General features: G+C 59.9%; 1 protein-coding gene across 1 annotated transcript in view; it reads right to left on the reverse strand.

Annotated features, from left to right (window-relative positions):
- Nucleotides 1-338: 338 nt before the first annotated feature.
- The window catches only part of LOC137461333 (transcription factor 4-like), a gene marked incomplete at its 5' end in the record, with an annotated part of 30,949 nt that continues 11,908 nt past the window's right edge, over nt 339-19,379 (reverse strand). Inside the window, 7 exon segments of the mRNA XM_068171102.1 lie at nt 339-660; nt 2,260-2,416; nt 5,043-5,166; nt 5,168-5,182; nt 11,963-12,166; nt 14,794-14,867; nt 18,776-18,854. Coding sequence (XP_068027203.1) covers nt 339-660; nt 2,260-2,416; nt 5,043-5,166; nt 5,168-5,182; nt 11,963-12,166; nt 14,794-14,867; nt 18,776-18,854 — 975 coding nt within the window.

A 19,379-nucleotide genomic window follows, 5' to 3' on the forward strand; every position in this document is an offset into this window, starting at 1 on the left:
CCTCCTTCCTTAACCTCCTCCTTAAGCTCCTTCCTTAAGCTCCAGACCCTCTCTCCAGGAGCTCCCTAAGCTCCTCCTTAACCTCCTTCCTTAACCTCCTTCCTTAACCTCCTTCCTTAACCTCCTTCCTAATCTCCTTCCTTAACCTCCTTCCTTAATCTCCTTCCTAATCTCCTTCCTTAAGCTCCTGACCCTCTCTCCAGGAGCTCCCTAAGCTCCTCCTTAACCTCCTTCCTTAACATCCTTCCTTAACCTCCTGCCTTAACCTCCTCCTTAACCTCCTTCCTAATCTCCTGCCTTCACCTCCTTCCTTCACCTCCTTCCTTCACCTCCTCCCTTCACCTCCTCCCTTCACCTCCAACCCTTCCCTCCCGGAGCTCCTCCACCTCCCTCCCGGCCCCTCTCCCCCTGCTCCCCCGGGGGGCCTCACCTCGGACCTGCTGCTCCAGGCTGAGGATGACGGCCACGGCCTGGTGGAGGATGAGGAGCTTGGTCTGGGGCTTGTCGCTCTTGAGGTGGAGCTGCACCATGCGGCCCAGCTCCTTGAAGGCCTCGTTGATGTCCCGCACCCGCAGGCGCTCCCGGGCGTTGTTGGCCATCCGCCGCTCCTTCTCCCGCTCCGCCTTCTGCTCGGGCGTCAGGTCCTCGTCGTCGTTATTGCTGCAGGGGCGGGGAGGAAGCAGGAGGAGGAGGAGGAGGAGAGGGGGAGGGAGGGAGGGAGGAGGAGGAGGAGGGAGGGAGGAGGAGGAGGAGGGAGGGAGGAGGAGGAGGGAGGGAGGAGGAGGAGGGAGGGAGGAGGAGGAGGGAGGGAGGAGGAGGAGGGAGGGAGGAGGAGGAGGGAGGGAGGAGAAGGAGGGAGGGAGGGGGAGGAGGGAGGGAGGAGGAGGAGGGAGGGAGGAGGAGGAGGGAGGGAGGAGGAGGAGGGAGGGAGGAGGAGGAGGAGGGAGGGAGGAGGAGGGAGGGAGGGGGAGGAGGAGGGAGGGAGGGGGAGGAGGAGGGAGGGAGGAGGAGGAGGAGGGAGGGAGGAGGAGGGAGGGAAGGAAGGAGGAGGGAGGGAAGGAAGGAGGAGGGAGGGAAGGAAGGAGGAGGGAGGGAAGGAAGGAGGAGGGAGGGAAGGAAGGAGGAGGGAGGGAAGGAAGGAGGAGGGAGGGAAGGAAGGAGGAGGGAGGGAAGGAAGGAGGAGGGAGGGAAGGAAGGAGGAGGGAGGGAAGGAAGGAGGAGGGAGGGAAGGAAGGAGGAGGAGGGAGGGAAGGAAGGAGGAGGGAGGGAAGGAAGGAGGAGGGAGGGAAGGAAGGAGGAGGGAGGGAAGGAAGGAGGAGGGAGGGAAGGAAGGAGGAGGGAGGGAAGGAAGGAGGAGGGAGGGAAGGAAGGAGGAGGGAGGGAAGGAAGGAGGAGGGAGGGAAGGAAGGAGGAGGGAGGGAAGGAAGGAGGAGGGAGGGAAGGAAGGAGGAGGGAGGGAAGGAAGGAGGAGGGAGGGAAGGAAGGAGGAGGGAGGGAAGGAAGGAGGAGGGAGGGAAGGAAGGAGGAGGGAGGGAAGGAAGGAGGAGGGAGGGAAGGAAGGAGGAGGGAGGGAAGGAAGGAGGAGGGAGGGAAGGAAGGAGGAGGGAGGGAAGGAAGGAGGAGGGAGGGAAGGAAGGAGGAGGGAGGGAAGGAAGGAGGAGGGAGGGAAGGAAGGAGGAGGGAGGGAAGGAAGGAGGAGGGAGGGAAGGAAGGAGGAGGGAGGGAAGGAAGGAGGAGGGAGGGAAGGAAGGAGGAGGGAGGGAAGGAAGGAGGAGGGAGGGAAGGAAGGAGGAGGAAGAGAAGGAAGGAGGAGGGAGGGAAGGAAGGAGGAGGGAGGGAAGGAAGGAGGAGGGAGGGAAGGAAGGAGGAGGGAGGGAAGGAAGGAGGAGGGAGGGAAGGAAGGAGGAGGGAGGGAAGGAAGGAGGAGGGAGGGAAGGAAGGAAGGAGGAGGAAGAGAAGGAAGGAAGGAGGAGGAGGGAGAGGGGAGCTTCAGAGGAGGGCCTTCCACCTTTCTCTTCCTTCTCCCTCTCCTTCTCCTCTTCCTCTTCTTCTCCCTCCTCCTTCTCCCTCTCCCTCTCCTCCTTCCTTCTCATTCCTTCTCCTCCTCCTCCTCCTTCCCCTCCACCTTTTCTTCCTCCTCCTCCCCCACCTCCTCCTCCCCCTCCTCCTCCCCCCCCCCAACGCCCTCCCCGGGGCGGGGGAGGAGCAGCAGGGCCCAGGGGGGCCCCTCCCCCAGCCCCCCCAGCCCTCTCCTGTTACCTAGACCTTGACCTAGTAATGCTCTTGAGCTCCTTCTTCTCCTCCTCCAGCTTCTTCTCCTCCTTGCTCTCCCCCAGGTTCTCGTCCCCCTCCTCGTCCGACTTCAGCTCCGAGCTGCCCGAGGAGACGCTCTGCCCCTGCAGGCCCCCGGCCAGCCCTGGGGAGAGGGGGAGGGAGGAGGAAGGGGGAGAGGAGGAGGAGGGAGGAGGAAGAAGGGGGAGAGGAGGAGGAGGAGGAAGAAGGGGGAGAGGAGGAGGAGGAGGAGGAGGAAGAAGGGGGAGAGGAGGAGGAGGAGGAGGAGGAAGAAGGGGGAGAGGAGGAGGAGGAGGAGGAAGAAGGGGGAGAGGAGGAGGAGGAGGAGGAAGAAGGGGGAGAGGAGGAGGAGGAGGAGGAAAGAAGGGGGAGAGGAGGAGGAGGAGGAGGAAAGAAGGGGGAGAGGAGGAGGAGGAGGAGGAAAGAAGGGGGAGAGGAGGAGGAGGAGGAGGAAAGAAGGGGGAGAGGAGGAGGAGGAGGAAAGAAGGGGGAGAGGAGGAGGAGGAGGAAAGAAGGGGGAGAGGAGGAGGAGGAGGAAGAAGGGGGAGAGGAGGAGGAGGAGGAAGAAGGGGGAGAGGAGGAGGAGGAAAGAAGGGGGAGAGGAGGAGGAGGAGGAAAGAAGGGGGAGAGGAGGAGGAGGAGGAAAGAAGGGGGAGAGGAGGAGGAGGAGGAAAGAAGGGGGAGAGGAGGAGGAGGAGGAAAGAAGGGGGAGAGGAGGAGGAGGAGGAAAGAAGGGGGAGAGGAGGAGGAGGAGGAAAGAAGGGGGAGAGGGGGAGGGAGGAAGAAGGGGGAGAGGGGGAGGAAAGAAGGGGGAGAGGAGGAGGAGGAAAGAAGGGGGAGAGGAGGAGGAAAGAAGGGGGAGAGGAGGAGGAGGGGAGGAGGGAAGGAGGGGGAGAGGAGGAGGAGGAGGAAAGAAGGGGGAGAGGAGGAGGAGGAGGAAAGAAGGGGGAGAGGAGGAGGAGGAGGAAAGAAGGGGGAGAGGAGGAGGAGGAGGAAAGAAGGGGGAGAGGAGGAGGAGGAAAGAAGGGGGAGAGGAGGAGGAAAGAAGGGGGAGAGGAGGAGGAGGGGAGGAGGGAAGGAGGGGGAGAGGAGGAGGAGGAGGAAAGAAGGGGGAGAGGAGGAGGAGGAGGAAAGAAGGGGGAGAGGAGGAGGAGGAGGAAAGAAGGGGGAGAGGAGGAGGAGGAGGAAAGAAGGGGGAGAGGAGGAGGAGGAGGAAAGAAGGGGGAGAGGAGGAGGAGGAGGAAAGAAGGGGGAGAGGAGGAGGAGGAGGAAAGAAGGGGGGAGAGGAGGAGGGAGGAGGAAGGGGGAGAGGAGGAGGAGGAAAGAAGGGGGAGAGGAGGAGGAGGAGGAAAGAAGGGGGAGAGGAGGAGGAGGAGGAGGAAAGAAGGGGGAGAGGAGGAGGAGGAGGAAAGAAGGGGAGAGGAGGAGGGAGGAGGAAGGGGGAGAGGAGGAGGAGGAAAGAAGGGGGAGAGGAGGAGGAGGAAAGAAGGGGGAGAGGAGGAGGAGGAAAGAAGGGGGAGAGGAGGAGGAGGGAAGGGAGGGGGAGAGGAGGAGGAGGGAAGGAGGGGGAGAGGAGGAGGAGGGAAGGAGGGGGAGAGGAGGAGGAAGGAAGAAGGGGGAGAGGAGGAGGAAGGAGGAAGGGGGAGAGAGGTGAGGGCCACCTGCTTGGCCAATGGGAGCCAAGGGGGAGGGGGAGATGGCCCTGCTGGGGGTCTCTCCCTGCTGGGGGTCTCCATGGTGGTCTCCCCCTGGGGGTCTGCTGGGGGTCTCCCTCCTGGGGGTCTCCATGGTGGTCTACCCCTGGTGGTCTCCCTCCTAGGGTCTCTCCTTCCTGAGGGCCTTCCCCCGGGGGTCTCCATGGTGGTCTACCCCTGGGGGGTCTCCCTCCTAGGGTCTCTCCCTCCTGAGGGTCTCCCTGGGGGTCTCCATGGTGGTCTCCCTGGGGGTCTCCCTCCTAAGGTCTCTCCCTCCTGAGGGTCTCCCTGGAGTGGTCTCCATGGTGGTCTCCCTCCTAGGGTCTCTCCCTCCTGAAGGTCTCCCTCCTGGGGGTCTCCCTCCTAGGGTCTCTCCCTCCTGAGGGTCTCCCTGGAGTGGTCTCCATGGTGGTCTCCCTCCTAGGGTCTCTCCCTCCTGAGGGTCTCCCCCTGGGGGTCTCCCTCCTGGGGTCTCTCCCTCCTGAAGGTCTCCCCCTGGGGGTCTCCCTCCTAGGGTCTCTCCCTCCTGAAGGTCTCCCCCTGGGGGTCTCCCTCCTAGGGTCTCTCCCTCCTGAAGGTCTCCCCCTGGGGGTCTCCCTCCTAGGGTCTCTCCCTCCTGAAGGTCTCCCCCTGGGGGTCTCCCTCCTAGGGTCTCTCCCTCCTGAAGGTCTCCCCCTGGGGGTCTCCCTCCTAGGGTCTCTCCCTCCTGAGGGTCTCCCTGGGGGTCTCCCTCCTAAGGTCTCTCCCTCCTGAGGGTCTCCCCCTGGGGGTCTCCATGGTGGTCTCCCTCCTGGGGGAGTCTCCTTGGGGGTCTCTCCCTGCTGGGGGTCTCCATGGTGGTCTCCCTGGGGGTCTCCCCTCCTGGGCATCTCCCCTTGGGGGTCTCCCCCTGCTGGGGGTCTCCCTCTGTGTCTCTCCCTCCTGGGGGTCTCCATGGTGGTCTCCCTCCTAAGGTCTCTCCCCCTGGGGGTCTCCCTCGGTCTCCCCCTCCTGGGGCCCTCCCTGGGGGTCTCTCCCTCCTGGGGGTCTCCCTCCCCTCCTGGGGGTGTCTCCTACCTCGGTAGGGGTCCTGGGGGGGGTTGAGCTCCGGGGAGGTGGCCGACTGCACCGGCAGCTGGGGGCCCCCGGGGCCCTGGGCGGGCAGCAGGCTGTGGCCTCCCCGGAGGCTGACTCCGTCCTCCCCGGTGGGCTCCGACCTGAGGCAGGGGGGAGAGAGGGCAAGGGGTGAGGGAGGGAGCCCCAGGGGCAGGGAAGGGGCTGGGAGGGAGCCCCAAGGGGCAGGGAGGGAGCTCCAAGGGGCTGGGAGGGAGCTGGGAGGGAGCTCCAAGGGGCAGGAAAGGGGCTGGGAGAGAGCCCCAGGGGGAGGGAAGGGGCTAGGAGGGAGCCCCAGAGGGCTGGGAGGGAGCTGGGAGGGAGCTCCAAGGGGCAGGGAGGGAGCTCCAAGGGGCAGGGAAGGAGCTCCAAGGGGCAGGGAGGGAGCTCCAAGGGGCAGGGGAGGGAGCTCCAAGGGCAGGGAAGGAGCTCCAAGGGGCTGGGAAGGAGCTCCAAGGGGCAGGGAGGGGCTGGGAGGGAGCTCCAAGGGGCAGGGAGGGAGCCCCAAGGGGCAGGGAGGGAGCTCCAAGGGGCAGGGAGGGAGCTCCAAGGGGCTGGGAGGGAGCCCCAAGGGGCAGGGAGGGAGCTCCAAGGGCAGGGAGGGAGCCCCAAGGGGCTGGGAGGGAGCTCCAAGGGGCAGGGAGGGAGCTGGGAGGGAGCTCCAAGGGGCTGGGAGGGAGCTCCAAGGGGCTGGGAGGGAGCTCCAAGGGGCTGGGAAGGAGCTCCAAGGGGCTGGGAGGGAGCTCCAAGGGGCAGGGAGGGAGCTCCAAGGGGCTGGGAGGGAGCTCCAAGGGGCAGGGAGGGAGCTCCAAGGGCAGGGAAGGGATGGGAGGGACCCAACCAGGACCCAAGCTGGACCCCAGCTCCTTCCATTACCTCCTTATGACCAAACCTTGACCCAACCTTGACCTCCATGACCCAACCTAGGCCCAAGCCTGACCCAAGCGTGACCCAAGCCAAACCCAACCTAGACCCAACCTTGACCCAACCTAGGCCCAACCTTGACCCAACCTAGGCCTAACCTAGGCCCAAGCCTAACCCAAGCTTGACCCAAGCTAGACCCAAGCTAGATCCAACCTAGACCCAACCTTGACCCAACCCAGACCCAACCTTGACCCAACCCAGACCCAACCTAGGCACAAGTTTGACCCTACCTAGGCCCAACCTAGGCCTAAACTTGACCTACATGACCCAACCTAGACCCAACCTAAACCCAAGCTTGACCCAACCTAGGCCCAACCTTGACCCAACCTAGGCCCAACCTTGACCCAACCTAGGCCCAACCTTGACCCAACCTAGGCCCAACCTAGGCCCAACCTAAACCCAAGCCAGGCCCAACCTAGACCCAACCTTGACCCAACCTAGGCCCAACCTTGACCCAACCTAGGCCCAAGCCTGACCCAACCTAGGCCCAAGCTTGACGCAACCAAGACCCAACCTTGACCCAACCTTGGCCCAACCTTGACCCAACCTAGACCCAACCTTGACCCAAGCCAGGCCCAACCTAGACCCAACTTAGGCCCAACCTAAACCCAACCTTGACCCAACCTAGACCTCCATGACCCAACCTTGACCCAACCTTGACCCAAGCTTGACCTCCATGACCCAACCTTGACCTCCATGACCCAACCTTGACCCTAGACCCAACCTTGACCTCCATGACCCAACCTTGACCCAAGCTTGACCTCCATGACCCAACCTTGACCTCCATGACCCAAGCTTGACCTCCAGCTCCTCCTTGACCCTTCCAATGCCCAACCTTGACCCAACCTTAACCTCCATGACCCAACCTAGGCCCAACCAGGACCCAACCTAGACCCAACCTAGGCCCAAGCCTGACCCAGACTTGACCCAAGCCTAACCCAACCTAGAGCCAACCTATGCCCAACCTAGGCCCAACCTAAACCCAAGCCAGGCCCAACCTAGACCCAACTTAGACCCAACTTAGGCCCAACCCTGACACAACCTAGACCCAACCTTGACCCAACCTAGGCCCAACCTTGACCCAACCTTGACCTCCATGACCCAACCTTGACCTCCATGACCCAACCTTGACCTCCATGACCCAACCTTGACCCAAGCTTGACCTCCATGACCCAACCTTGACCCAACCTTGACCTCCATGACCCAACCTTGACCTCCATGACCCAACCTTGACCCAACCTTGACCTCCATGACCCAACCTTGACCCAACCTTAACCTCCATGACCCAACCTAGGCCCAACCAGGACCCAACCTTGACCCAACCTGGACCCAACCTAGACCCAACCTTGACCCAACCAAGACCCAACCTAGACCCAACCTTGACCCAACCTAGGCCCAACCTTGACCCAACCAAGACCCAACCTAGACCCAACCTTGACCCAACCAAGACCCAACCTAGACCCAACCTGGACCCAACCTAGACCCAACCTTGACCCAACCAAGACCCAACCTAGACCCAACCTTGACCCAACCTAGGCCCAACCTTGACCCAACCTAGGCCCAACCTTGACCCAACCTAGACCCAACCTAGGCCCAACCTAGGCCCAACCTTGACCCAACCTAGGCCCAACCTTGACCCAACCTAGGACCCAACCTAGGCCCAACCTAGGCCCAAGCTTGACCCAACCTAGGCCCAACCTAGACCCAACCTAGGCCCAAGCTTGACCCAACCTAGGCCCAACCTAGGCCCAAGCCTAACCCAACCTAGACCCAACCTTGACCCAACCTAGACCCAACCTTGACCCAACCCAGACCCAACCTTGACCCAACCCAGACCCAACCTAGGCACAAGTTTGACCCTACCTAGGCCCAACCTAGGCCTAACCTTGACCTCCATGACCCAACTTAGACCCAACCTAGACCCAAGCTTGACCCAACCTAGGCCCAACCTTGACCCCAACCTAGGCCCAACCTTGACCCAACCTAGGCCCAAGCCTGACCCAACCTAGGCCCAAGCTTGACCCAACCAAGACCCAACCTTGACCCAACCTAGGCCCAAGCCTGACCCAAGCTTGACCCAACCTTGACCAAACCTAGGCCCAAGCCTGACCCAGACTTGACCCAAGCCTAACCCAACCTAGAGCCAACCTATGCCCAACCTAGGCCCAACCTAAACCCAAGCCAGGCCCAACCTAGACCCAACTTAGACCCAACTTAGGCCCAACCCTGACACAACCTAGACCCAACCTTGACCCAAGCTTGACCTCCATGACCCAACCTAGACCTCCATGACCCAACCTTGACCCAACCTTGACCCAAGCTTGACCTCCATGACCCAACCTTGACCTCCATGACCCAACCTTGACCTCCAGCTCCTCCTTGACCCTTCCAATGCCCAACCTTGACCCAACCTTAACCTCCATGACCCAACCTAGGCCCAACCTAGGCCCAACCTAGACCCAACCTGGACCCAACCTGGACGCAACCTTGACCCAACCTGGACCCAACCAGGACCCAAGCTAGACCCAACCTGGACCCAACCTAGACCCAACCTAGACCCAACCTGGACCCAACCTAGGCCCAACCTAGGCCCAACCTAGACCCAACCTAGACCCAACCTAGGCCCAACCTAGGCCCAACCTAGGCCCAACCTAGGCCCAACCTAGACCCAACCTGGACCCAACCTAGACCCAACCTAGACCCAACCTAGACCCAACCTGGACCCAACCTGGACCCAACCTAGGCCCAACCTAGACCCAACCTAGACCCAACCTAGACCCAAGCAGGGCCCAAGCAGGGCCCAAGCTAGACCCAACCATGATGCAACTTAGACACAACCTAGACCCAACCTAGGCCCAACCTAGACCCAACCTAGGCCCAACCTAGGCCCAACCTTGACCCAACCTAGACCCAACCTAGGCCCAACCTAAACCCAAGCTTGACCCAACCTAGACCCAACCTAGACCCAACCTAGACCCAAGCAGGGCCCAAGCAGGGCCCAAGCAGGGCCCAACCTAGACCCAACCATGATGCAACTTAGACACAACCTAGACCCAACCTAGACCCAACCTAGGCCCAACCTAGACCCAACCTGGACCCAACCTGGACGCAACCTTGACCCAACCTGGACCCAACCAGGACCCAAGCTAGACCCAACCTGGACCCAACCTAGACCCAACCTAGACCCAACCTGGACCCAACCTAGGCCCAACCTAGGCCCAACCTAGACCCAACCTAGACCCAACCTAGGCCCAACCTAGGCCCAACCTAGGCCCAACCTAGACCCAACCTGGACCCAACCTAGACCCAACCTAGACCCAACCTAGACCCAACCTAGACCCAACCTGGACCCAACCTAGGCCCAACCTAGGCCCAACCTAGACCCAACCTAGACCCAACCTAGACCCAACCTAGGCCCAACCTAGACCCAACCTAGACCCAACCATGATGCAACTTAGACCCAACCTAGGCCCAACCTAGACCCAACCTAGACCCAAGCAGGGCCCAAGCAGGGCCCAAGCAGGGCCCAAGCTAGACCCAACCATGATGCAACTTAGACACAACCTAGACCCAACCTTGACCCAACCTAGGCCCAACCATGATGCAACTTAGACACAACCTAGACCCAACCTAGACCCAACCTAGGCCCAACCTTGACCCAACCTAGACCCAACCTAGGCCCAACCTTGACCCAACCTAGACCCAACCTAGGCCCAACCTTGACCCAACCTTGACCCAACCTAGGCCCAACCTAGGCCCAACCTAGGCCCAACCTAGGCCCAACCTAGACCCAACCTAGGCCCAACCTAGGCCCAACCTAGACCCAACCATGATGCAACTTAGACCCAACCTAGGCCCAACCTAGACCCAACCTAGACCCAAGCAGGGCCCAAGCAGGGCCCAAGCAGGGCCCAAGCTAGACCCAACCATGATGCAACTTAGACACAACCTAGACCCAACCTTGACCCAACCTAGACCCAACCATGATGCAACTTAGACACAACCTAGACCCAACCTAGACCCAACCTTGACCCAAGCTTGACCCAACCTAGACCCAACCTAGGCCCAAGCTTGACCCAACCTAGACCCAACCTAGGCCCAACCTAGGCCCAACCTAGGCCCAACATTGACCCAACCTTGACCCAACCTTGACCCAACCTTGACCCAACCTTGACCCAACCTAGACCCAACCTAGACCCAACCTAGACCCAACCTAGACCCAAGCAGGGCCCAAGCAGGGCCCAAGCAGGGCCCAAGCAGGGCCCAAGCTAGACCCAACCATGATGCAACTTAGACACAACCTAGACCCAACCTAGGCCCAACCTAGACCCAACCTAGACCCAACCATGATGCAACTTAGACCCAACCAGGACCCAAGCTAGACCCAACCTGGACCTAAGCTAGGCCCAACCTAAACCCAAGCCAGGCCCAACCTAGACCCAACTTAGACCCAACTTAGGCCCAACCTAAACCCAAGCTAGACCCAACCTAGGCCCAAGCCTAACCCAACCTAGACCCAACCTAGGCCCAAGCCTGACCCAACCTAGTCCCAACCTAAACCCAAGCTTGACCCAAGCTTGACCCAACCTAGGCCCAAGCCTAACCCAAATTTGACCCAACCTAGGCCCAAGCCTGACCCAACCTAGGCCCAACCTAGACCCAAGCAGGGCCCAAGCTAGACCCAACCTAGGTCCAAGCCTAACCCAACCTAGACCCAACCTAGACCCAACCTAGACCCAAGCAGGGCCCAACCTAGACCCAACCTAGGCCCAACCATGATGCAACCTAGGCCCAACCTAAACCCAAGCTTGACCCAACCTAGACCCAACCTAGACCCAACCTAGACCCAACCTAGACCCAACCTAGACCCAAGCAGGGCCCAAGCTTGACCCAACCTAGGCCCAAGCTTGACCCAACCTAGGCCCAACCTAGGCCCAACCTAGGCCCAACCTTGACCCAACCTAAACCCAAGCTTGACCCAACCTAGACCCAACCTAGACCCAACCTAGACCCAACCTAGGCCCAACCTAGGCCCAAGCTTGACCCAACCTAGGCCCAAGCCTGACCCAACCTAGGCCCAAGCCTGACCCAACCTAGGCCCAACCTAGACCCAAGCAGGGCCCAACCTAGACCCAACCTAGGCCCAAGCCTAACCCAAACTTGACCCAACCTAGACCCAACCTAGACCCAAGCAGGGCCCAACCTAGACCCAAGCAGGGCCCAACCTAGACCCAAGCAGGGCCCAACCATGATGCAACCTAGGCCCAACCTAAACCCAAGCTTGACCCAACCTAGACCCAACCTAGGCCCAACCATGATGCAACTTAGACCCAACCTAGGCCCAACCTAGACCCAAGCAGGGCCCAAGCTAGACCCAACCTTGACCCAACCTAGACCCAACCTAGGCCCAACCTTGACCCAACCTTGACCCAACCTAGACCCAACCTAGACCCAACCTAGACCCAAGCAGGGCCCAAGCTAGACCCAAGCAGGGCCCAAGCTAGACCCAACCTAGACCCAACCTAGACCCAACCATGATGCAACTTAGACCCAACCTTGACCCAACCTAGACCCAACCTAGGCCCAACCTAGGCCCAACCTAGGCCCAACCATGATGCAACTTAGACCCAACCTAGACCCAACCTAGACCCAACCTAGACCCAACCTAGACCCAACCTAGACCCAACCTAGACCCAACCTAGACCCAACCTAGACCCAACCTAGGCCCAACCTAGGCCCAACCTTGACCCAACCTAGACCCAACCTAGGCCCAACCTAGGCCCAACCTTGACCCAACCTAGACCCAACCTAGGCTCAACCTTGACCCAACCTAGACCCAACCTAGACCCAACCTAGACCCAACCTAGACCCAAGCAGGGCCCAAGCTAGACCCAACCTAGACCCAACCTTGACCCAACCTAGACCCAACCCAGCCCCTCCCTGCCCCGCCCCCGGCTCACCAGCAGGGCGTGGCGGTTGGGGGGCAGGAGGGCGGGGCCGTAGGCGGCGCCCAGCCCGGCCAGGGCCCCGCCGTGGGCCGCCCCCAGCAGCCCCTGCAGCTGCTCCCCGCCCCCGGCCCCCCCGGGGCCGCCGCCCACCGCGTGGTTGCGCAGGACGTGGATGGCGTCGTCCAGCCGCTCCAGCCGGTCCTCCAGGCGGCTCTGCTGCCCCGGGGGAGGGGGAGAGAGAGGAGGGAGGTCACGTGGGGGGGGGGGCTGGGGGGGGTGGGGAGGGGTAAGGGCATCCCCTGGGGTGCTTGGGTCTCGGGGAGGGAGGAGGTTGGGGGCTCCCAAAGGGGGGTTTGGAGGTCGGCTTGGGGGTTAGGAGCTTCTCTTGGGGGGCTGGGAAGGGCTCTAGGGGGCCTGGAAGGGCTCTTGGGGGGGCTGGAAGGGCTCTTGGGGGGGCTGGAAGGGCTCTTGGGGGGGCTGGAGGTTGTCTTGGGGGGCTGGAAGGGCTCTTGGGGGGGCTGGAAGGGCTCTAGGGGGCCTGGAAGGGCTCTTGGGGGGGCTGGAGGTTGTCTTGGGGGGCTGGAAGGGCTCTTGGGGGGGCTGGAGGTTGTCTTGGGGGGCTGGGAGGACTCTAGGGGGGGTTGAGAGCTTCCCTTGGGGGCTCTGGAGCTCCTCTTTGGGGTTGGGAGCTGCCCCTGGGGGGGTGGAAGGACTCTAGGGGGGACTGGAAAGACTCTTGGGGGGGTTGAGAGCTTCCCTTGGGGGCTCTGGAGCTCCTCTTTGGGGTTGGGAGCTCCCCCTGGGGGGGTGGAAGGACTCTAGGGGGGACTGGAAAGACTCTTGGGGGGGGTCAGAGCTTCCCTTGGGGGTTCAGAGCTTCCCTTGGGGGCGTTGGAAGGACTCTTGGGGGGCTGGAAGGGCTCTTGGGGGGGCTGGAAGGGCTCTTGGGGGGGCTGGAAGAGCTCTTGGGGGGACTGGAGGTTGTCTTGGGGGGCTGGGAGGACTCTAGGGGGGGTTGAGAGCTTCCCTTGGGGGCTCTGGAGCTCCTCTTTGGGGTTGGGAGCTGCCCCTGGGGGGGTGGAAGGACTCTAGGGGGGACTGGAAAGACTCTAGGGGGGGAGGTCAGAGCTTCCCTTGGGGGTTCAGAGCTTCCCTTGGGGGCGTTGGAAGGACTCTTGGGGGGCTGGAAGGGCTCTTGGGGGGGCTGGAAGGGCTCTTGGGGGGGCTGGAGGTTGTCTTGGGGGGCTGGGAGGACTCTAGGGGGGGTTGAGAGCTTCCCTTGGGGGCTCTGGAGCTCCTCTTTGGGGTTGGGAGCTGCCCCTGGGGGGGTGGAAGGACTCTAGGGGGGACTGGAAAGACTCTTGGGGGGGGGGTCAGAGCTTCCCTTGGGGGTTCAGAGCTTCCCTTGGGGGCGTTGGAAGGGACTCTTGGGGGGGCTGGAAGGGCTCTAGGGGGGGCTTGGAGCTTCCCTTGGGGGGTTCAGAGCTTCCCTTGGGGGCTTTGGGGACCTTCCCCTGGGCTTTTTGGACCTTTCCCTGAGGCTTTTGGAGCTTCCCCTGGGGCTTGTGGCCCTCTGCCTCTCCCCAGGGCTGCCAGAGAGAGGAGGAGGAGGCAGCAGAGAGAGAGAAGGAGGAGGAGGAAGAAGAGAGAGAGAGAGAGAGGAGGAGGAGGAGGAAGCAGAGAGGGCGAGGAGGAGGAGGAAGCAGAGAGAGTGAGGAGGAAGCAGAGAGAGTGAGGAGGAGGAGGAAGCAGAGAGAGTGAGGAGGAGGAGGAAGCAGAGAGAGTGAGGAGGAGGAAGCAGAGAGAGTGAGGAGGAGGAAGCAGAGAGAGTGAGGAGGAGGAAGCAGAGAGAGTGAGGAGGAGGAAGCAGAGAGAGTGAGGAGGAGGAAGCAGAGAGAGTGAGGAGGAGGAAGCAGAGAGAGTGAGGAGGAGGAAGCAGAGAGAGTGAGGAGGAGGAAGCAGAGAGAGCGGAGGAGGAGGAAGCAGAGAGCGAGGAGGAGGAGGAGGAAGCAGAGAGAGCGAGGAGGAGGAGGAGGAAGCAGAGAGAGCGAGGAGGAGGAGGAGGAAGCAGAGAGCGAGGAGGAGGAGGAAGCAGAGAGAGCGAGGAGGAGGAGGAGGAAGCAGAGAGAGCGAGGAGGAGGAGGAGGAAGCAGAGAGAGCGAGGAGGAGGAGGAGGAAGCAGAGAGAGCGAGGAGGAGGAGGAGGAAGCAGAGAGCGAAGAGGAGGAGGAGGAAGCAGAGAGAGAGCGAGGAGGAGGAGGAGGAGGAAGGAGAGAGAGAGCGAGGAGGAGGAGGAGGAAGCAGAGAGAGAGCGAGGAGGAGGAGGAGGAAGCAGAGAGCGAGGAGGAGGAGGAAGCAGAGAGAGCGAGGAGGAGGAGGAGGAAGCAGAGAGCGAGGAGGAGGAGGAGGCAGAGAGAGAGGAGGAGGAGGAGGCAGAGAGCGAGGAGGAGGAGGAGGAGGAGGAGGAGGAGGAGGAGGCAGAGAGAGAGAGAGGAGGAGGAGGAAGAGAGAGAGAGGAGGAGGAGGAGGCCGAAGAAGAGACCATGGGAGAGCCTCCCCCCCGCCAGGAGCTCCACCCCGCTGCTGCTGCCCCCTCCAGCTTCCTTCCTCCCCCCTGCCTGCCCCTTCCTCCTCTCCTCCTCCTCCTCTTCCTCCTCCTCCTCCTCCTCCTCTGCAGGGAGCTCCTCCCTGGGCCCCCCCACTGCCAGAGGCCACCTCAAGGAGGGAGGAGGAGGAAGCCCCCAAGCGGCGAAGGGGCTCCAAGGGGGTGGGGAGGAGGAGGAGGAAGAAGAGGAAGAGGAGGAGGAGGAGGAGGAGGATGGAGGAGGAGGAAGGAGAACCTACCAAGGAGTGCAAGGGGCCTTCATAATTGGGAGATGCTGAAGCTTGAGCTCCACTCCTAGACCAAGCTGGGCCTGCTGGTGAGCAAAAGGGAGGTTACCAAGGGGGAGGAAGAGGAGGAAGAGGAGGAGGAGGAGGAGGAGAGGACCACACCACCACCAACCAACCAACCACAGCCTGCTGGGGAGGGGGAGGAAGGGCCCTGGGAAGTGCCCTCAGAGGCCTTCAAGATGAACCTCAGGGAGGTTCCAGAAGAGCCTCAGAAGGGTTCAAGGAGGTCCTCAAAGAGGTTCAAGAAGGTCCTCAAGAGGCCTTCAAGATGTTCCTCAGAGAGGTTCCAGAAGGGTTCAAGAAGGTCCTCAAAGGGCTTCAAGAAGAGCCTCAGAAGGGTTCAAGAAGGTCCTCAAAGAGGCCTTCAAGATGTTCCTCAGAGGGCTTCAAGAAGGTCCTCAAAGGGGTTCAAGAAGAACCTCAGAAGGGTTCAAGGAGGTCCTCAAGAGGCCTTCAAGAAGGTCCTCAAAGGGCTTCAAGATGTTCCTCAGAGAGGTTCCAGAAGGGTTCAAGGAGGTCCTCAAAGAGGTTCAAGAAGGTCCTCAAGAGGCCTTCCAGATGTTCCTCAGAGAGGTTCCAGAAGGGTTCAAGAAGGTCCTCAAAGGGCTTCAAGAAGAGCCTCAGAAGGGTTCAAGAAGGTCCTCAAAGAGGCCTTCAAGATGTTCCTCAGAGGGCTTCAAGAAGGTCCTCAAAGGGCTTCAAGAAGAACCTCAGAAGGGTTCAAGAAGGTCCTCAAAGAGGTTCAAGAAGAGCCTCAGAAGGGTTCAAGAAGGTCCTCAAAGAGGCCTTCAAGATGTTCCTCAGAGGGCTTCAAGAAGGTCCTCAAAGGGGTTCAAGAAGAACCTCAGAAGGGTTCAAGGAGGTCCTCAAGAGGCCTTCAAGAAGGTCCTCAAAGGGCTTCAAGATGTTCCTCAGAGAGCCTCAGAAGGGTTCAAGAAGGTCCTCAAAGAGGCCTTCAAGATGTTCCTCAGAGGGCTTCAAGAAGGTCCTCAAAGGGCTTCAAGAGCCTCAGAAGGGTTCAAGAAGGTCCTCAAAGAGGCCTTCAAGATGTTCCTCAGAGGGCTTCAAGAAGGTCCTCAAAGGGCTTCAAGAAGAACCTCAGAAGGGTTCAAGGAGGTCCTCAAGAGGCCTTCAAGATGTTCCTCAGAGGGCTTCAAGAAGGTCCTCAAAGGGGTTCAAGAAGAACCTCAGAAGGGTTCAAGGAGGTCCTCAAGAGGCCTTCAAGAAGGTCCTCAAAGGGCTTCAAGATGTTCCTCAAAGAGCCTCAGAAGGGTTCAAGAAGGTCCTCAAAGAGGCCTTCAAGATGTTCCTCAGAGGGCTTCAAGAAGGTCCTCAAAGGGGTTCAAGAACCTCAGAAGGGTTCAGGGAGGTCCTCAAAGAGGCATTCAAGAAGAGCCTCAGAAGGGTTCAAGAAGGTCAAGAGGCCTTCAAGAAGGTCCTCAAAGGGCTCCAAGAAGAACCTCAGAAGGGTTCAAGAAGGTCCTCAAGAGGCCTTCAAGAAGGTCCTCAAAGAGGTTCAAGAAGAACCTTAGAAGGGTTCAAGAAAGTCCTCAAGAGGCCTTCAAGAAGAGCCTCAGAAGGGTTCAAGAAGGTCCTCAAGAGGCCTTCAAGAGCCTCAGAAGGGTTCAAGAAGGTCAAGAGGCCTTCAAGAAGGTCCTCAAAGGGCTCCAAGAAGAACCTCAGAAGGGTTCAAGAAGGTCCTCAAGAGGCCTTCAAGATGTTCCTCAGAGGGCTCCAAGAAGAGCCTCAGAGGAGTTCAAGAAGGTCCTCAAGAGGCCTTCAAGAAGGTCCTCAAAGAGGTTCAAGAAGAACCTTAGAAGGGTTCAAGAAGGTCCTCAAGAGGGCTTCAAGATGTTCCTCAGAGGGCTCCAAGATGTTCCTCTAAGAGGTTCAAGAAGGTACTCAAGAGGCCTTCAAGAAGGTCCTCAAGAGGCCTTCAAGAAGAGCCTCAGAGGGCTCCAAGAAGAGCCTCAGAGGAGTTCAAGAAGGTCCTCAAGAGGCCTTCAAGATGTTCCTCAGAGGGCTTCAAGGAGAACCTCAGAGGAGTTCAAGAAGGTCCTCAAAGAGGTTCGAGATGTTCCTCAAAGGGCTTCCCAGAAGGTCCTGGGAGGAACTCAGGGCAAAGAGCTGGAGAAGGTCCAGAAGTCCCAGCTAGAAGCTGCCTAAGGTCCTCCTGGGACCTTCTAGAAGTAGAGGAACCTCCAACCATGGAGCTGGGAAGCTCCTGAGATGTTTCCTCCTCCAAGACCTTCCTCAACCTACACCTCCATGGGAGACTGAGAAGCTCCTGAGATGTTTCCTCCTCCAAGGACCTATGGAACCTACACCTCCATGGAGCTGAGATGTTTCTCCTCCAAGACCTTATGGAGCCTACAGCTCCATGGGAGGCTGAGAAGCTCCTGAGATGTTTCTCCTCCAAGACCTTATGGAGCCTACACCTCCATGGGAGACTGAGAAGCTCCTGAGATGTTTCCTCCTCCAAGATCTTCCTCAACCTACCTCCATGGGAGGCTGAGAAGCTCCTGAGATGTTTCCTCCTCCAAGGACCTATGGAACCTACACCTCCATGGAGCTGAGATGTTTCTCCTCCAAGACCTTCCTCAACCTACACCTCCATGGGAGGCTGAGAAGCTCCTGAGATGTTTCTCCTCCAAGACCTTCCTCAACCTACACCTCCATGGAGCTGAGATGTTTCTCCTCCAAGACCTTATGGAACCTACAGCTCCATGGGAGGCTGAGAAGCTCCTGAGATGTTTCCTCCTCCAAGACCTTCCTCAACCTACCTCTATGGGAGGCTGAGAAGCTCCTGAGATGTTTCCTCCTCCAAGACCTTCCTCAACCTACACCTCCATGGAGCTGAGATGTTTCTCCTCCAAGACCTTCCTCAACCTACCTCCATGGGAGGCTGAGAAGCTCCTGAGATGTTTCCTCCTCCAAGACCTTCCTCAACCTACAGCTCCATGGGAGGCTGAGAAGCTCCTGAGATGCTTCCTCCTCCAAGGACCTTTGGAACCTCCACCTCCATGGAGCTGAGATGTTTCCTCCTCCAAGACCTTATGGAGCCTACAGCTCCATGGGAGGCTGAGAAGCTCCTGAGATGTTTCTCCTCCAAGACCTTAAGGAGCCTACACCTCCATGGGAGGCTGAGAAGCTCCTGAGATGTTTCCTCCTCCAAGACCTTATGGAACCTACAGCTCCATGGGAGGCTGAGAAGCTCCTGAGATGTTTCTCCTCCAAGACCTTATGGAGCCTACAGCTCCATGGGAGGCTGAGATGCTCCTGAGATGTTTCCTCCTCCAAGGACCTTCCTCAACCTACACCTCCATGGAGCTCAGATGTTTCCTCCTCCAAGACCTTATGGAACCTACAGCTCCATGGGAGGCTGAGAAGCTCCTGAGATGTTTCCTCCTCCAAGACCTTCCTCAACCTACACCTCCATGGAGCTGAGATGTTTCTCCTCCAAGACCTTATGGAACCTACACCTCCATGGAGCTGAGATGTTTCTCCTCCAAGACCTTATGGAACCTACACCTCCATGGGAGGCTGAGAAGCTCCTGAGATGTTTCCTCCTCCAAGACCTTCCTCAACCTACCTCCATGGAGCTGAGATGTTTCTCCTCCAAGACCTTATGGAGCCTACAGCTCCATGGGAGGCTGAGAAGCTCCTGAGATGTTTCCTCCTCCAAGACCTTATGGAACCTACACCTCCATGGGAGGCTGAGAAGCTCCTGAGATGTTTCTCCTCCAAGACCTTATGGAACCTACAGCTCCATGGGAGGCTGAGAAGCTCCTGAGATGTTTCCTCCTCCAAGACCTTATGGAACCTACAGCTCCCTGGGAGGCCAGCAGGGAGCTGGGAAGCTCCTGAGCTGTTTCCTCAGCCCCCTCCCTGCACTGTGGAGTAAAACAAGGAAGTTAGAAGCGAGCCACAATACCTGAGAGAGAAGGGGGAGACCCCACAGGAGTTGAAGGGTTGGAGGAAAAGCTGTTGTTGGTGTGGTCTGGAGAATAGATCTTCAAGAGATGAAGGGACAATTAATCTTCCCCCCCAGGCACAAAGCACAACCTCCCCAACCCTCTCCCCCCCCCTGATCCCCCCCCCCAAAACCACCAAGGAGTCCTCCCCCAACACACCAAGGAGTCCTCCCCCAAGCACCTCCTAGCTGGAGGCCTTCTCCTCCAGCCCTTCGCTCCCTCAACCTCCTGAGGCCTCTCCAGGGCAGAAGAAGGCAACCTGAGGGCCTGCAGCAGGCTGGGCCTGGGCAGAGGCTCTGAGGGCTCAGCAGCTGGGGGGAGGGCTGCTTGGAGATGCTAAGGGAGGCCCTGGGGCTGGGCTGGGAGCTGCCTGGGGAGGGGCTGAAGCCTAACTGGGGTTTGGCTGAATTTAGGCTGGAGCTGGGTGGGATTTGGGCAGAATCAGGGTTGGATTTGGTCTGAATTTAGGCTGAGGCTGGGTTGGATTTGGACAGAATCAGGGTTGGATTTGGTCTGAGTTTAGGCTGAGTCTGGGTTGGATTTGGGCTGAGTCTGGGCTGAGTC

This window comes from Melanerpes formicivorus, unplaced genomic scaffold, assembly GCF_026170545.1.
Source record: "Melanerpes formicivorus ecotype bairdi unplaced genomic scaffold, bMelFor1.0.p_v2 SCAF_1797, whole genome shotgun sequence".
In the NCBI taxonomy this organism is placed as follows: Eukaryota; Metazoa; Chordata; class Aves; order Piciformes; family Picidae; genus Melanerpes; species Melanerpes formicivorus.